This window comes from Calliphora vicina, chromosome 2, assembly GCF_958450345.1.
Source record: "Calliphora vicina chromosome 2, idCalVici1.1, whole genome shotgun sequence".
Lineage (NCBI taxonomy): Eukaryota > Metazoa > Arthropoda > Insecta > Diptera > Calliphoridae > Calliphora > Calliphora vicina.
In genome coordinates, this window is record NC_088781.1 from 111,119,649 (window position 1) to 111,137,708 (window position 18,060).

An 18,060-nucleotide genomic window follows, 5' to 3' on the forward strand; every position below is an offset into this window, starting at 1 on the left:
GAGCATGTATTAGTACAAAGTTTTGAGATTGTGTTGGTGCCTTTTTAATTTTCACCAGACACACTGAGTTGTATAAAAATGTTAAAATTTAAATTTATGTAAATTTTCTTCTATTTTCAATACCAAAAATTGAAACTCTGTTCAATAAATTAAATTCCACCACAAATAAAATTAAGTGTCAAAAATTAATAAAAAGTATTTTTTTTCGTTTGAGCAAAATTAACGTGTTTCGGAAATAAAATGTGCTGTAAATTGTTAAAAAAAAATCATAAAATAGTGTATAGAAGTGTAATAAAGTGGTTCGGTCTGTATTTAGTCGGAAAATCAAAGGTAAAATTTCAAGTATTTTAATGTGTTAATTTCTCTCACAAGTGTTGAATTCACATATCGCAAGTACGTGTGAAGAGAGGAATTATTGTTACTCTCAGCTTACTTAAGTTTATTTAAATTTTTTTATTAATTTCCAATACGAAATTTTACAAATGTGTTTATTTTAGTTTTTATTTCAACCCCCAAAAAATTAATGTCAAACAAATTAAAAAAATATTTTTTTCGTTTGTGCAAAATATACACGTTTCGGTTATTTAAATGGTTCAAATGTGTGAAAAAAAATAATAAAAATATTATGTGATGGTGAAAGTGTATGTTAGAATTGCAATTTTGTGCAATTTTCAAGAAAAAGTTTTGAAGTTAAATCTCTCTCTCAAGAGTGTTGAATTTACATACTACTTGTATGTGAGAAGAGAGAGAAGTTGTTGTTGTAGAAAAAATGAGAGGCTTCCCTTCTTGTTATTCTTTGTTAGATAATAAAATCGTATGTAGAGTTTTGCGACTAATGATCGGTTTTTATCTGGCCATGTACGACTGAAGTCCAGCTTTTTTAAAGAAGCGGTTGATTGTATCTGCATCGACATCAATTCCATAACCTTTTTGATATTTTTTGTTCATTCCACGCTAATTTATTTGGAATTTCTAGGACTTCTCTTAAAATTTTACAATTTTTTCAATAAATTTTATTTGTTGGAAAATAAATAAAAATTTTTTAATTTGTTTGGCAGAAAGTTGACATAAAAATGATGTTTTCAGACTCTTGGTACCACATCAAAAGATTGACTTAAAACGCAAACATTAGTCCAATGGCCTCATTTTGTATCTTCAAACGAATTTTCGTTTGCGTTTCCGTTTGGTACGAAAAAAAATTTGATATTTTATAAAACGAAACGATGTTTGCGTTTCAAGTCTGTTCAGTTTTGTGAAACTGTACATTTTCTGGTCTTTTATTTTTGATAGGATCTTTGACATACACATACAAGCAGATAGTAAAATGTGCAGATCATAAAAGATTAGATCATAAAGTATTTTCCCTCACACTAATGTTAAGTGTGGGTAGATATAAAATATAAATAATTTTAGGCAAACACTTTTCAACATGTGTTTAGTCTAGTTTAGTTTTAAGAATTGTATAATTAGTACTTAAGAAAAATATGGTTATAAATAAATTAGTTAACTAATAGACACGAAGAGATCGACTTGTTTTTAAATTTAAAATTTTTTTTTAAATTTTAAAAAATTTTAATTTTTTTTTTTGTGAAAAAAATTCGGTATAAAAAATATTTTTCCGATTTTGACCCATTGTATGTCCAACTTACTATGGTCTTATATACGTCTTTGCAAAGGTCTTTGAAATATCTATCATTAGATATCCATATTGTCTATATTAATGACTTAGTAAACCAGATATAGGTCAAAAATCGAGGTTGTCCTGGTTTTTTCCTCATATCTCAGCCATTTGTGGACCGAGTTTTAAATAGGAAAATTCTCGAAAGCATGTCTGACAGAGTTATTGAAGATTTGGATCCCGAAGATATCTGGGGTCTTCAGAAAATTTATTTCAACAGACAGGCAGACAGACGGACATGGCTTAATCGACTCCGCTATCTATATAGATCCAGAATATATATACTTTAGAGGGTCGGAAAATTATATTGTGGAAATTACAAACGGAATGTCAAACTTATATGTATATACCCTTCTCAAGAAGCTGAAGGGTATAAAAACACATTATAATACAAATGTTTTTTCTTTGAAAATTTAAAAATCAATGAAAAATATATTGAAACGAATAAAAATTCTCAACGTTTGATTTTGCTGTTTCAAGCGCTTGGGAACGTTTTCTTCTGTTTTATAAAATTCAATATTATATACAGAAACGAAGAATATGTTATGATAAATATAAAAATAAAATTAGGGCATAAGTATTCTTTTTGGTTACTTCAGAATATTCTAAATAGAAAACAATTTTGTAGCAAATTATATACTACATAATTTTAATTATTTTATATTTCTTTACCTCCTGTCTATACCTGACAAATTTTATCATGATAAACTTCAAAATGGTTGTCTAGATAATGAATTATCAGGTATAGTCTCCATTTATTAGTATTATTGCTTCGTTGTGATAAAATTGTTAGTGCTTTTGTTTAGACAATTTTGTCTTGACAACAAATGTCATTTATTGTTATGATGAATATTTGTCAAGTATAGACAGGGGGTTACAAAATAAATTTTTTCAATAACAGATATACTACAATTTTAATTTGAAATGTGTCTAAATTTATGAAATTTTACTTTTTTGGATAATTTAGTGCTATTGTTAATTAAAAACTAATTAAATGAAATACTTAATACATAAATAAGTTCAAGAAAATTTTATATTTGCAATAGCACACCGAATTTTCAATATATGGAGCTCAAATTTGCGCATTGTTTGTTCTTGTTTATCATTTATTTATTTTTGCAAATAATAACACATGTATACAATGATTTTGGTGCCGCCTAGTGAATGGTAAATCGATTACGATTATGGTCGAATATAGATTTTCAGGGTCTAAAAACGATTATTTCGTTTTTATGCTGAAATCGATTTTTAATAACGATTAATCGAAATAGAAATAAAATTCCGGAATTTTTAGTATTGTCTACGTTTTTTGTTTTCATTACAATTTGCAATATATTAATCTTCAGCTGACATGGGAAAATATTCACGGAGGACCTCATTTTTTAATGCGACATCTTTTCAACCTTAAACAATTTTTATAAAATGTGCTACGAAATGTTTTCCATAAAATTGTTGTCAAATGTTTGTCGTTACGGTTTATAAAATGAGCACCTCAACATAAAGGAGTTATAATACTCTTCCAAAATATGATTTTAATCCGTAAATTTATATAATTCCCAAAAATGCAGGTCGATTATTAAAAAATCGATTATTGAGTTCTGTAGTATACCGTACTGTACTCAATAAAAATCCTTTAGCTTTATATTTTTTTAATATTTATTTATAACAAGCTAAACGTCTTAATCTTATGCTAGTTGCTGAAGAAGTAAGTTAACTTAAGAACATCAATAGATGTCTACACTAAGAACCAGTATTAATGAAACCAGTATTTTTGTTAACGGTAATACTGGTATTGTTGTTTTTACCTTTTCAGTTTAGTACATTAAAATAAATGCAATGCGAAAACAAATTATTAGTAAACTAAATCAATGATAAAAAGTTACTTTAAAGGAGTGAACTCTTTTTCTAATTAAATACACTACAATACCCCCAACATATTTTTTGCATCCATAAAAATTTTTACATTATATTGTGATTATTCAAAATTCATTAAAAAAATGTTTATGGATGAGAAAAAATAAACTTACAACTTATTGTACATATGTATGTGAAAATAGTAGAGATAAATACAATATTTTTTTAACTTTTTTGTTTTCTCTGTCTTAAATTGTATTTACCTTTGTTAATGGTTTGACAATCTTCAGTTTGATTATTACAGTTATTTGTACATTTGTTATTTTTAGAATTAACAATTTCGTTTTCTTGATTTTTCATATTTTCGTTTACAATATTTTCTTGACTTTTATTATTTTTGTTTTCCAAACTTTTTTGATTTTCATTTTCATCTATACTGACGGGATAAAATTTTTGGAATGGATCTGATATGGTAGTCGGAATTTATAAAGCATTGGGATTATTACAGGGTATTATTTGATTTGTATGTCTTTTCCATAATTTATTCGATTCCATTTTTACCAAAAAACTTTAAAAATTTTACCTTTCGACCATGAAACTTTACCCGGAACAGAATAATCTTTAACAATAACATTATCGTTTTTGTTAAAAACTATTTTCTTAAAACCTTTATAATATTTTATTTGATTTTTCTGTTTTTCTTTTGCAAAGTTTTTAATATCGGATATTTTTATATTTTCAACTTTTCTTTTTGGATTAATAAGATCAAGTCTCGTTCGCAATTTCCTTTTGTTAAACATGAAATAAGCCGGAGAAACTCCAATAGTTGAGTGCGTTGTGTTTCTATAATCAAACAAAAAGCGACATAATGCACTATGGAATTCAGATAATGGCGTGTTATTCAAATTACGTTTTAAAGAATTTTTAATTATTTTAACTACATTTTCCGCCTGCCCGTTGGTAGCGGGATGTCCAACTGGTGTTGTGATTTGTTCAATTCCATTATTTCTTAAGAACTGTTTAAATTTATTTGAAACAAATGATGTACCGTTATCTGAAATCACACATTTTGGAAGTCCAAAACGAGCGAAAAGTTCACGTAAAACGGATATAACAGCATCACTTGTTGTATTTGTACCCATGTCAACACATTCAACCCATTTACTGGTACTATCAACAACCACTAAACACCACCGTTTCAAAAATGGACCAAAAAAGTCTATATGTATCCTGGACCATACTTCGTAGGTTCTAGGCCACGGAATTAATTCTTGTTGTGTTGGATTCGAACGAGTTAATAAACAAGATTCGCAAGATCTAACAATTTTTTCCAAATCCCTAGACTGCCCTGGCCACCAACAGCATTCACGAGCCATTGACTTCATTTTTACTATACCCATATGAGAAGCGTGTAAAAACTTTACTACTTTTGTTGTTAATTCTCCTGGTATAATCAAACGATATCCCCAAAACAAGCAATTTTGTTCCTCTGATAATTCATTTCGTTTCAAAAAATATGGAAGAAGTTCAGACTCTGGACATTTTCTTGGCCAGCCCATTTTAATAAAGTTGTTAACTTTCTGCAATAATTTATCCTTCATCGTTATATTACCTATTACCTCAAAGTCCAAAAATGTATCTTCTTCATTAAGGCTAGCTAAATAATTAATATACACGTTATCAGGAAATTCTTCCAAAAGGAATTTGGAATCGTTTGGATATCTAGAGAAATAGTCTGCGATATTACTTTTCGACTTAATATGACAAATATCAAATTGGTAACCTGATAAAGTTAAAGCGATGCGTTGTAATCTATTTGATGCCATTAATGGTATGCCCTTTTTTGGTGAAATGACACTAAGGTGAAATGACGACCATAAACATAATAATGAAACTTCTTAACGCCAAATAAAATAGCCACTGCTTCACGATCTAATTGCGAATATCTTTTTTCCGTATCCGTTAAAGATCTCGACGCAAATTCAATTGGTCTTTCTACACCCTGTTCATCAATTTGAGACAAAACTGCGCCCACACCCACTGGACTGGCATCTACCGTCAATCTGGTATTATAATTCACATTAAAATGTGCCAAACAATTATCAGCCAACAACAAAGATTTTAGGTGATCAACAGCCGTGGAACAACTATCGTTCCAAACAAATTTGGTATCTGTTTTTAATAAATTGTGAAGTGGGTTAAGAAGTGTAGATACATCCGGTAAAAACTGTCTATAAAAGTTCACTATACCTAAAAAAGCTTGGAGTTGCTTTACATTTGTTGGATATGGAATATTAATAATTTCATCAATTTTTTCCGGATTCATGTGCAGTCCATTTTTGTCAATTATGTGACCTAAATATTGTATTTTTTTAGAAAAAAATTCACACTTCTCCGACGCCAATTTAAACCCGGCAGCATTTAAAATGTTAAGAACACGCTTGAGTCTTTCAACATGTAATTTCCTATTAGGTGCGCTGATCAAAATGTCATCTAAAAACACGACAACTCCATCTAACCCTGCTAAAACAGAATCCATAATCCTCTGGAATATAGTAGGAGCTGAAGCCAAACCATAAATTAATCTAGTGTACTGAAACAGACCCTTTGAAGTTGAAATAGTAGTATATTTCCTTGATTGTTCATCCAATTGAATTTGTTGGTAGGCCATGCTCAAATCTAATTTTGTAAATTCCTCCCCACCGTGCAATTTGGAAAAAATATCCTCAATTCGAGGCAATGGGTATTTCTCAACATTTAAATACGGATTAAGGGTAACTTTAAAGTCCCCACAAATTCTAATTCCTCCATTTTTCTTCACGATGGGCACAATAGGAGTACCCCACTCACAGTAACCAACTGGTTGCAAAATATTCATTCTTACAAGGTTATCTATTTCCTTTTCCACTTTGTCCTTAATTGCCAAAGGTAAAGGCCTTGGCCTGAAAAATTTTGGTATAGTTTGGTCTTTGATTTTCAAAACTGCTTGACCTCCCTTAAACAACCCAAAACTACCATCAAAAAGATTCTTAAATTCTCCAATAATTTGTTGTGCATTTGCCATAGGTACCGAATAATTTAGGTTACAAATTTTAATTTCAAAATTTTTTAAAAAATTCCTACCCAACAATGGTGGGCCACCATTCTTAATTACAATAATAGGAATTACCTTAGTTTTATTTCCATATTTAACCTCGACGTTGCACGATCCTAAAGGAGTTATATCCATGCCATTATATGATTTCAATAACACATCCACCTTTTTGAGTTCATAGTTTAGAAAGAATGATTCATAAAAATTTTCAGAAATTACATTATTTTCCGAACCAGTATCCAATTCCATTTCAAACATTTTTTCGTTAACAAAAATTTTAATTTTAATAGGACCATCGTTATCACTAGTAATAGAGAATAAACTTAATTCATTGTTATCAATAAAATTAAAATTTTGAGTCTTACACATTTTTTTTAAATGACCTTTTTGCTTACACTGGTTGCATCTATAATTCTTGAACTTACAATTCTCACTCCTATGGTTGTAGTGCCCACAAACCTTGCACTGTTGTTGTGTTGCAGTTTTAACCTGGTATTGCTCCTTTTGTTGTTTCGTCTTATTTATTTTAATAAAATGCAAATTTTCCTCCTTAATGTCCTCTATGACATCATATTGGTGCTTAGCATATTCCACATTGTTGGCGATTTCAACGACCTTTTCAAATGAGCTCTCCACAGACTCCAAAAAGATTTTATCACGGGCCGGACCCTTTTCCAACCCCATCACAAACTTATCTCGAATAGCCGTTTCTAAGTTAGCACCGAATTCACAATGTACAGCCAACGATCTAACACGGACCGCCCATTCATTTATAGTTTCCGTGGAAGATTTTGTAGCATTGTAAAATTTAAATCGCTCAGCAAACCCAGATGTAGCAGTCTTAAAATGCTTATTCATCACTGCCAAACACATGTCAAACGTTGTAACGACATCTTCAACTTTCGCCGGACTCACCAAATTTTGCAACAGCATATGTGACGTTTTACATAACGATGTTAATAGGATGGCTTTTTTCTTTGGTTCATTCACTATTTCGTTTGCAATAAAAAACTGATCCAATTGGGTGTGGAATATAGCCCAATTATTTTGAGTGTGATCAAAATATGGTACTTTACCAATTATTGCTTGGGCCATTTCTTTTATTTAATATTATTTTAATATAAATAATGTACTTCTTTAATAATTTATAAAAAAAAAACTATTTGCAATTTATCCTCGTCGCCACTGTAGTATACCGTACTGTACTCAATAAAAATGCTTTAGCTTTATATTTTTTTAATATTTATTTATAACAAGCTAAAGTTAACTTAAGAACATCAATAGATGTCTACACTAAGAACCAGTATTAATGAAACCAGTATTTTTGTTAACGGTAATACTGGTATTGTTTTTTTTACCTTTTCAGTTTAGTACATTAAAATAAATGCAATGCGAAAACAAATTATTAGTAAACTAAATCAATGATAAAAAGTTACTTTAAAGGAGTGAACTCTTTTTCTAATTAAATACACTACAAGTTCGATTAATCGACTGTAAAAATCGAAATAAAAATGATTGATCGAAAAGTCGAAAAAATCGATTATTAGCTTTTCATACCATTCACTAGTGCCGACAAAACTAAAACAGATTTTAAGTATATTCGATACCCAAATTCAAAGCCAAGTATAGTTTCCGAGAAATTACATGGGTTAAAAAGGAAACAATCGATTTTACAACATTTTTTTAAATTATTTTACAGGTTTAAAGCTTTTTTTACATTCTCTACGATGGAGGTTCTTAGGACACACCCTTGTGATACTCCAATAGTATTCTGCCATCATATGTTCATCACAGCGACCTTAGTATATATCTTCCATCACTCTTAAATCTGAATGAAAACGTTCTCTTTGTTCTTCGCTATAGGATCCATGTTATATTCATATTATATTGAAGATTTTAAAAGCTAATTAAGAGGTTACTGTCAGCCTTCAGATTTCCTAAGAAATGTTTCACAACGGCAACAAGAGATTTCCAAGTCGCTGTTTCTAAAGCGTTCATTGAATGTATGAAATCGTTGTCATTCATTAATAGTCTTATTTGTGGGCCATTAACAGATTTTAGTTTTCTGTACTCACACCTGGAAACATTCTTGAAAGAAAGTCAAAACATGGACCAGTTTTATCTAATGTCATCACATACTGCTTCATAAGTCCCAATTTGATGTGTAATTCTGGAAAAATAATCTTAAATATCAATTTAAATAATAATCAATTTCTTTTGCACACGAATTTAATTGTGACAGTTAATTCTATATAGTCTGTGTCATCTTTTAGAAGTCTCATGAATAATCTAACAGAAAAAATCGAATTTTCTATTTCCATAATGATCACCTAGAGCTAAGCTAACTTCTAAACAATGTTAACAACAGCGTGCTATCAACACTGTTGATAAGTAGTAGCATAGACAACAACTAGATAGATAACTGAGAGCCAAAAATCTAAGTCTGTTGTCAAAAACCTAATTCATGACAATGCATTGCATGTATTTTGTTTTTGTATCACCCGTATGTGTGAAAAGAGACTAACTTTTTCTTCACTCCTTCCGTTCATGCGTTTATTCTATGAGTAATAGGTTCTACTGATGGAAATGTTTATAAACATGATGACAATATTTAGTCCTACTAAGTTTCAATTCAAAATTGTATTTGTCTAAGACAACTACCTGTATTTTAGGCAATTTTTCCATTTGGAACAATGCACCGTGAGACTCTCCACACGAAACAATTCAATCTGTGATCGTGTGATCTGCCAACATTGGATATATTGTTGTGCAGATATTTGAAGAGAAGTATCTATATTAACAAACCCGCAAGTGGTTTTAAAGCTGGATCAAAAAAATCCAGCCAGATTTATGCAAACTAGTCATGGAAAATTTTGACAAATGTGCCAGCAGTGTTGTGAAAGTGATACTCCATACTTAGATTTATACTGTGTTCTTTAAGATTAAATAAAAAAATCAAATAATATTAAGAAAAAAAATGTGTTTTTTATTTAATGCAAATCTTTCGTACATTTTGAGACATCAGAGAAGTTTGATAAGTTTTAGAAAAGACAAAAAAGAAATCTCTAAAGGTAATATATTTAATAAATTATTTTTTTTTTTTTGATATTTAAATAAATTAAATTTTGGCGTGCTATAATTTATTTATTTTAAAGCAATTACTCTCTTATTAGTTTTAAATTACATATTTTCAATGTTTAAAACAATAATGTACTACTACACGTATGATTAATATAAAATTACTCATACGTCATGTACAACTACTGTGCAATTTATTTAAAAATACTGAATTTCAACTATAAATTAAATTATTTCTAAGCTAAAATCTAAACAAAAAAAAACCTTTAAAACTTAAACCAAACATTATTCACCACAAATACAATCTATGGAAAAACTATTTCATACAAACTCCTATCCTTAAAACCACCAACTATACTACTAAAACTAAATTGAAACTAGTGTAGAGTATTTCAGTAGCAATTTTGTACAAGTAGATTATGTAAAAAGATTTTGTTTGTGTTATATTATGTTGACATTATTTTACCAAAAACAAAAAGGCAGCAAAATCCCCCTCCCAAAAAAAAAAACAGATGAACATGTGTCTTTAGTATGTTTGTCACGTTTTTTACAATTTAGTATTTTGTTACTTGTAGCCAATACAAATAATTGTTGAAAAATACCAAAAATAGAAAACAGCAATACTACTCGAACCAAAACCAATACTTAGGATACAGATACAAGTTAAAATCATTCTCATTTTAGACATCATTGATGATGATGTTATATTGTGGTTGGTAGACCGACCGACCTACCGACTAGATAGATATAGATAGATAGATAGATGATGGCTGGTTTGTATCAATGAATAGTAGTTGTTGGTATAATAGAAAATCAGGTTGTGTATGTGAATGATGTTCGTTCACTTGGCTTTTGGATTATTTTACTGGTAAATAGTTATTGGAAATCTATTTTCATTTTGAAAATACTAGAACAATAAAACAAACTTTAATTTCGTTTAATTTAGTTGCTATTGTCATGGAGGAATGACACAACACTAATGAACTATATAAAATTAAATAAAAGAGTTGTCTTTTAACAAAGGAAATGTCATGTGTAAATATTTACTTAAATTTTAAATTCAATCTTAAATTCAATTTGATAATAATACTTTTTCTCTTTTCCCTCTAACAAAGTTTTATTTAATCCCTTTTAATTGTCATTTACTTTTAGTTAAACTTTCCGTTTTGCCTTTAATCATTATTTAAATTATAATGTGAAAAAAACTAACTTTATAATGAATTGTATAATTAAATTAGTAGTCTAGGTTTATAATCATAATTTAGTTTTAATTTCATTTTGTTAGTTTTTTTCCGTTCATATATAATAAGGTGTTTAAGTACCCTACCTTAACAGACGTAGTTTATGAGGTTTATCGTTACATTTGTAATATTTAAAACTATTTATCTAACCCAATAAAGCAAAAGTAGTATGGTTTCATATTGAAGTGGATTTTGCTACGAATGTCAGTTTATTTGTGGAAAACGCTCTCACTTTCTAATTTCAATACGGAATTATGGGTCTGTTTCGTTAATATTTGTCATTATTATATAATGATCATGAGTGGTAATGAATACCCCAATATATGCCCTTATATTAGGGTATTCATCCGACGAATGGTCATTCGATTAATCGAATAATTTCTTACGAATAATTATTCAAACAATTTAAAAATGGCCATTTTCGAATAAAGAATAATTCGAACAATTTTATGTAGAATAATCAAATAAAACGAATAAATGTTCATATATATTTAAATTTATTAAATTGCTTAAAATTTTCATTAAATAATGACTCACAAAAATTGTATTGTTTCTGAAATTCGACAAATAACTAAAGACAAAGGGACTTTCTATCACTGTAGATGAGTGTTCCGATAGCTCCTTCTATAAATATATAAATCAGAGACCGAAAATAACGGGTTCACTTTCATTCGCAGCCATTTAAAAATAATTTTTTGTAATATATCACTGCGAGAGTGATTTATTCGAGAACATTTTAGGTTTTGGGTTGAGAGAAACAGAAAAGAAACAAACACAAATAATCTGATGAGTGATTTATAATTTATTTTTTTCGTAAAGGTCAGCTTGTGACTTTTATTTGCGAACATGAAAAATAAATGGCAAAAATGCATTTGATGCAAATCAACGCTTAAATATATAAAATTTATCAAAAGATTAATAACAAATTAAAAAAAATTCTCATTTCTGTTACTCAGACTTCATTACTTCATATTTATCATATTATTTCCATAATTTTTTAAAAATTACTAACAATATGTTATTGTATGTAAATGAAAGAGAAAGTAACAGTTATTTATTTATTTATTTTTATTTTTATCACAAAAATATAAATCACAATTTGGGTTTTTTGGTATATGGACGAGTTATCTTCGATCTCTGATATAAATATTACTGCAAGAAGTTACAATTCTAAAAACAAATCTTTCAAAATGTTTAACTTAGGACTTGAACCAATGAAAATAAAAGGTACGGAATAAAATATTTGTTATTTACCTGGCAAAATATTATAAGAATCGCAATTTATAATCAAAATATTAACTTAGATTAAAGTGGAGCTGTATACCATCATTTTTAACAGATTTATTCATTTTAAGTGATTTTCTGAAGCGGGTCTTATATGGAGCTATGAATAATTATGGACTGATCATAATAACATTTTTTGACATGAATTTTGTGTATATAAAACTTATTTGGATCGAAATTTGTGTAGATACATATATAAATTAAACATTTATGACCGATAAAGTCCAATTTCGGGAGGACATTTGTATGGGAACTAGGTGAAATAATGAAGCGACTTCAGCCAGTTTCAACAGACTTCGTCCTTGGGCCGAACAAATTATATGTACCAATTTTTTTTATGATCGGTCCATAATTAGTCATAGCTCCCATAATCACACGCTTCCGAAAATCACTTTAAAGTACATAAATCTGTTAAAAATTATGGTAAACATACAAAATTTATGATAAATAACTTTCATATAGACACAAATCACACGACTAATTTCATGGTGATCGGTCCATAATTGGATTTGTAATCCAGTTATTCAGCAAAAAAGGTGAAAAATTGGTAAAAAATTTTAAAAAATGGTCATTTTTGCGATTTTTAAGGCACTGGATGCACCTTTTTCGGGTAGGTATGTTCCGTACTTTTTTTCTACTATACGGTATACGAGATATAATCGTGCTAAAATATAGAAAAAGTGATAAAAATCACCTTGAGGAAAAAAATTCGTATGGCCATTAAATTATTACGGCAGCCAACTTGACAAAACTAATGATGCAGAAGTTCTTATTTTTGGTGCTACTTTCACGTGCAATTGTCAGAAATGAGTCCCAAAATCATGTGTAGTTTAGTCTGTTTTTTACCTAGAACTCGATGTTTTTTTGTTTTGAATTGTAATTCATTTTGTTACATATTAAACATAAAATAACTGACAGAAAAAAATTTTGGATTTGCTATTACACCATTTCCAATTGTATTTCAGAAGTTTCTAATTGTATTTCAGAAATTTCCAATTGAATTTCAGAAATTTCTAATTATATTTCAGAAAATTCCAATTCAATTTCAGAAATTTCCATTTATATTTCAGAAATTTCCAATTATATTTCAGAAATTTCTAATTATATTTCAGAATTTTCTAATTATATTTCAGAATATTTTAATTATATTTCAGAACTTTCTAATTGTATTTCAGAATTTTCTAATTGTATTTCAGAATTTTCCAATTGTATTTCAGAAATTTCCATTTGTATTTCAGAATTTTTAATTTATATTTAAAATGTTTCTAATTGTATTTCAGAATTTTCCAACTGTATTTCAGAATTTTCTTTTTGTATTTCAGAAATATCCATTGGTATTGCTATTACATATTTATTTTTATTCCTTAAGAAGTGCACGAAGTTCCAACATGTGCCCATTTGTGCTCCCCACTGTATATAAGTTTGTTATTCCGTTTGTATTTTCAACCGTTGTCATTTGTGACTCCATAAATATATATATTCTGGATCATTATAGATATCGGAGTCGATATAGCCATGTCGGTCTGTCCGTCTGACCGTCTGTATGTTGAAATCAACAATACATCAATATATCCACTATAGTCCCGGTTCAGTTGCTATTTAAAATATCGGTTCACAAATGGCTGAGATATGAGCAAAAACCTCGACAACCTCTATTGTGTACTTATTTTGGATCTTTACCTGGATTACTAAGTCAATAATATAGACAATATTAAACACTCAAAATTTCAAAACTAGTTTACATATCTGGGCACCCCGTAATTTGTTTACCAGTAATAAAACAAGTATCTAAGCAAAATTTTAACATAATATTCTCATTGGAAGACAGCGCTCAAAGACATGTAACATTAATAATAAATTAAAAAAAATTGGTAATTTTGGGGATTGCTTTAAATTAAGTACAACTGGTTCAGAAATAGTAAATTGGTTTATATTATATTATGGATAATACAAAAATCAGGAAAGTGGTGAATGGGGTAAATAATCTTGGTTTAATCATACAGCTTCAAAGATTCAAAAACTGCTTGTTTTGTAGTTTCTGTCGGAACCCACTATCAACCACTTGCATGAGCAATTGTTTCTCTTCTTCATCCTTTGTCAGAAGCTTGTTAAACTCGTCAAATACTCAATTTGCATCTTTTGAATAAAGGAATCTAAGGGAACTGGATGATCCGAAACAGAGAGTAAATGCCTTACTGACAACAATGTCCAAAATGTGGTGTATGCTTGGCATAATAATTCTTCTACTATTTTATGTTCCATCATAACACAAGCTCCATTTTCAACCCTGTATTAATGCATGTGGTGTCAAAACACATGCCTTCGATCTTGATCTCCAAATCCAATTCACTTAGTGTAGTATTCACTTACAAGTTTGGGCACTTTAAGTAATTTCTCCTTACCGTTTTCCCGTCCCAATGAACAATAACTGGATCGTCAAAATAAACAGATTGCTTTATTTTATTAAACACAGCTTTTCTCCCTTCTTTCCTTTTGCGTTGAATAGTGCTTCGTGATAATGGCAATGAACTAGGATAATATCTAAACGCTGATACAATAGGGACCATTAATCTTTAGGCTTCCCTAACAGAAACGTTATTGTGATCTAAAGCAGAAGTGACATGTTTGAAAAGTAAAGATTTCTTTGCAACTGGTTCAGTCTGCACGTTTGTTTGGGATTCCCTTTTTTTAGAGATGTTGATGGCTTATACATCTCTCTTGATTTATTTTTGGCTGAATCAAAATGTTCTGGTGATTGAACTTCTAAATCTGAAATAGTTACAATTGAAGACAAACCTGGCTTTTCCCTTTATCAATTGACTGTTTTTCTTGATTTTAAATGTTGAGGGTCATTTGTATCCAAAGTACTCTTAAGGGTTAATTTAAATTTTTGCACTGTTATTGTAAATCTAGTATATTTTTAGCAAATATTGCAAAATTTTACCTTTGACCTTCACGATTTAAGGGTTAAAGTTGTCCGGTTTTAATAAAACGTTTAGAGTATATTTAGAATTATATGGACTATAATATTCTGAATAAGTTTTACTTAGAATTCATAACAGTAAAGAAATTGGGCTCATTCGCCAAAATATTACCAAAAAATTAGTTTTTCTCGAAAATCGCAAAATTTAAATCGCTAGTATGAAAAAACTATACGAGCTATTGTCATAACTTTTTCATATTTAAATTCTCTATTATATTCTCAATAAATCCCAATGTGATGATAAAAAAATTCTGAAATTTGTTTAACAAAAATTTTAAATATGAGTTTTGAAACTGCCTTTAAAAAATTGAATTTTCTTGGTCATACCTGCACTCTTGGTCATACCTGCATGATATCCTACGAATACAAAAACTCATATACAAGTAATATTTCTCAAAATATATTAATTTTGTTCCTACATTGCTTGTGCTAGTGGCCTGAGACATGTTAATAGCCTGGGGAATTTTCAATAATTTTAACATTTTTCAACCAATTTTTGTTGTTTATACCACATTAGAACGATCACTTTATTGCTATCACTTTATTGATTATGCTGATAAGAGTAGCACTTCTCCAGTTTTATAGTCAGCCCTTTATTAAGTGTCTTTTACGAAGTCATTGATAAAATTCAAACTCGTGAGAGGGTCAGATTTCACACAATCGGAGGAGATGTTGTTGTTTGCTAGTGCCTTGAGATTCACAATTGCAATATATGGATGTATTAACTCATCATGAGTGGTCTTCACTAATAGTCCTAGATATTTTTGTTACAGCGGCAGCCAGTAATTTCATACTGCGGTATCAGTTGAGCTTACTCGGTCGTAATATTCCTGCAGCATTTATATTCTCGTTTAACTCTTATTTTTCTTTTATGAGATCCAATTAGAGTCTGAAGTCAAAGTTTAGTTTGAGCATTTTTAGTTAAAGAAGAAGGTTATTTAAATTTCGACTACACCGAATGTATCATTCTTACGTTTTTTGCAGAAAAGTGACAATGACACCGACACCAATACAAACTTCAAACTGCAGTGCACTTGAACAAGTATGATTTTAGTTTTTACAATATTAATGATGCTTGAAAAGTTTGAAATTTGTTTTCAGCGTAAAATTAAAGTTTAAAGGTGAACTTTTTAGCAGAGTTTTTCTGTGAATTTACATTGAGGAGAAAAAATTAAGAAAGTAATTAATTATTCAGGGTTATGCAAAGCATGTTTAAACATGTACTCTTGAGAAACATATATAAACTATTTTTAAGTGTATCCAAAATATAACTCATTTTTTAAACACTTTGATTATTTCAAAGACCTATAAATTTCCCTACTTTATTCCTAATTGTCATTCAAATAAATATAATATTTTCTACAAACAAATCATTATAAATTCATGAATAATTTCATTACCTCTTTGATAACCTCACTTTAATTAAATTAAACTTAACCTTGTTAGCTGTTTTTTCACAAATTATAACTAATTATTTTAATTAACACTATGTTTACCAATAATTTATGTATAAATGTATGTTGCTGATTTAAATAAAATATGCTGTATTATTTTACATAAAAAAAAAATTCACACTTGAAAACATTTTGATTAAAAAATTGCAAGTAGTTTTTATACGCAAACACAAAAAAAAAATTATGAAAAATGAAACGATGTTAAAGGCTAAAAAAATAATTAATAAAAAAATTAAATGAAACATGTGAAATAAAAAAACATTGCAACGATTAATATTAATTTGTCATTTTAATTAAACTAATTATTTACACTTGTACTGGAAAAAAATTTAAATAAAATACAAACTGTTATAAATTTTATATGCAGATTTATATAAATAATCCGAAAACAGTGGGTAATACTAAAATAGGACAATCAAGGAAAAACTTTTGTTCCAGATGTCTACTAACACAAAAATTGTAAACTTAATTATTTTGAAATAGCAAAAAAATTATATACTATTGTTTTATTAAGGCAACGTATTGTTACTAAATTGCTGTATCAATATGAATTTGATGGTTTTAGCATGAGTTTCTATATCCACAAGATTTTGTATAAATTGTCATAAGTGGATATTTGGCAGCACTACCAACATTAAGGCTGCTAAAAGCTCTAGAAATAGAACATCCTAGTTTTGTCCGTTAGATAATTCATGAAACTTCAAGAAGATTGCACTGTGTATACATATAAATACTTAGGTACAGCAAGTTGATTTCAGTTAGTTTATCATAGACGCTGTTAGAATGAACATCAAACTATAATTGCAATCAAAAGAATAAGGTTTATTTATAGGAAATAACCACCGTTTTTACAAGGTAAAAGCATAACAATTGGTGTAAAAGCGTAACAAAATAAAAAGCAGTCATGAAGATTCAAAAATTGAAAGTGGATCCACATAAGAGAGAATTGAGTAAGTTGAAGCTACCATCAGCAGGTAATAAAGCAGAATAGCAAAAGAGGCTGATAGATGAATTCAAACGTCTTAATATTGATATCGAAACTTACGAATTCGAGTATAAAGAAGACCTCCATCTGTACCCGTGCAACAACAAGCACCATGGCTTTAAAAACAATGTTTGCGGTTATGATGGAAAAAATTAAAATACAATTCAAAGAAACAAACGAGAAATTTCAAGAAACTTCTAGAACAAACAACGACAAGCTGTTAGCTGAAGTTGAAACTAAAGTTCAAGAAACTTCTAGAGTCAACAACAAAAAACTTTTTGCTGTAATAAATCTCAGTAATATAACACAAAACATTATATTTAAATGGCTGCGAATGAGAATTTACCATTATAATGAAAGTGAATCCGTTATTTTCAGTCTCTGTAAAAAAACCTTTCACTGTTTTCCA

The 18,060-nt window shown here is 29.0% G+C and overlaps 1 protein-coding gene across 1 annotated transcript in view; it reads right to left on the reverse strand.

Moving 5' to 3' along the window:
* LOC135950789 (uncharacterized) overlaps positions 1-7,721 on the reverse strand; it is an 82,331-nt gene extending 74,610 nt beyond the window's left edge. The window contains exons 1-3 of the mRNA XM_065500316.1: positions 7,086-7,721; positions 5,921-6,791; positions 5,428-5,704 (exon numbers count right to left, since the gene is read on the reverse strand). Of these exons, the coding sequence (XP_065356388.1) occupies positions 5,428-5,704; positions 5,921-6,791; positions 7,086-7,721 (1,784 nt within the window). The remainder of the gene's footprint in view (positions 1-5,427; positions 5,705-5,920; positions 6,792-7,085) is intronic.
* Between the last annotated feature and the right edge of the window lie 10,339 nt (positions 7,722-18,060).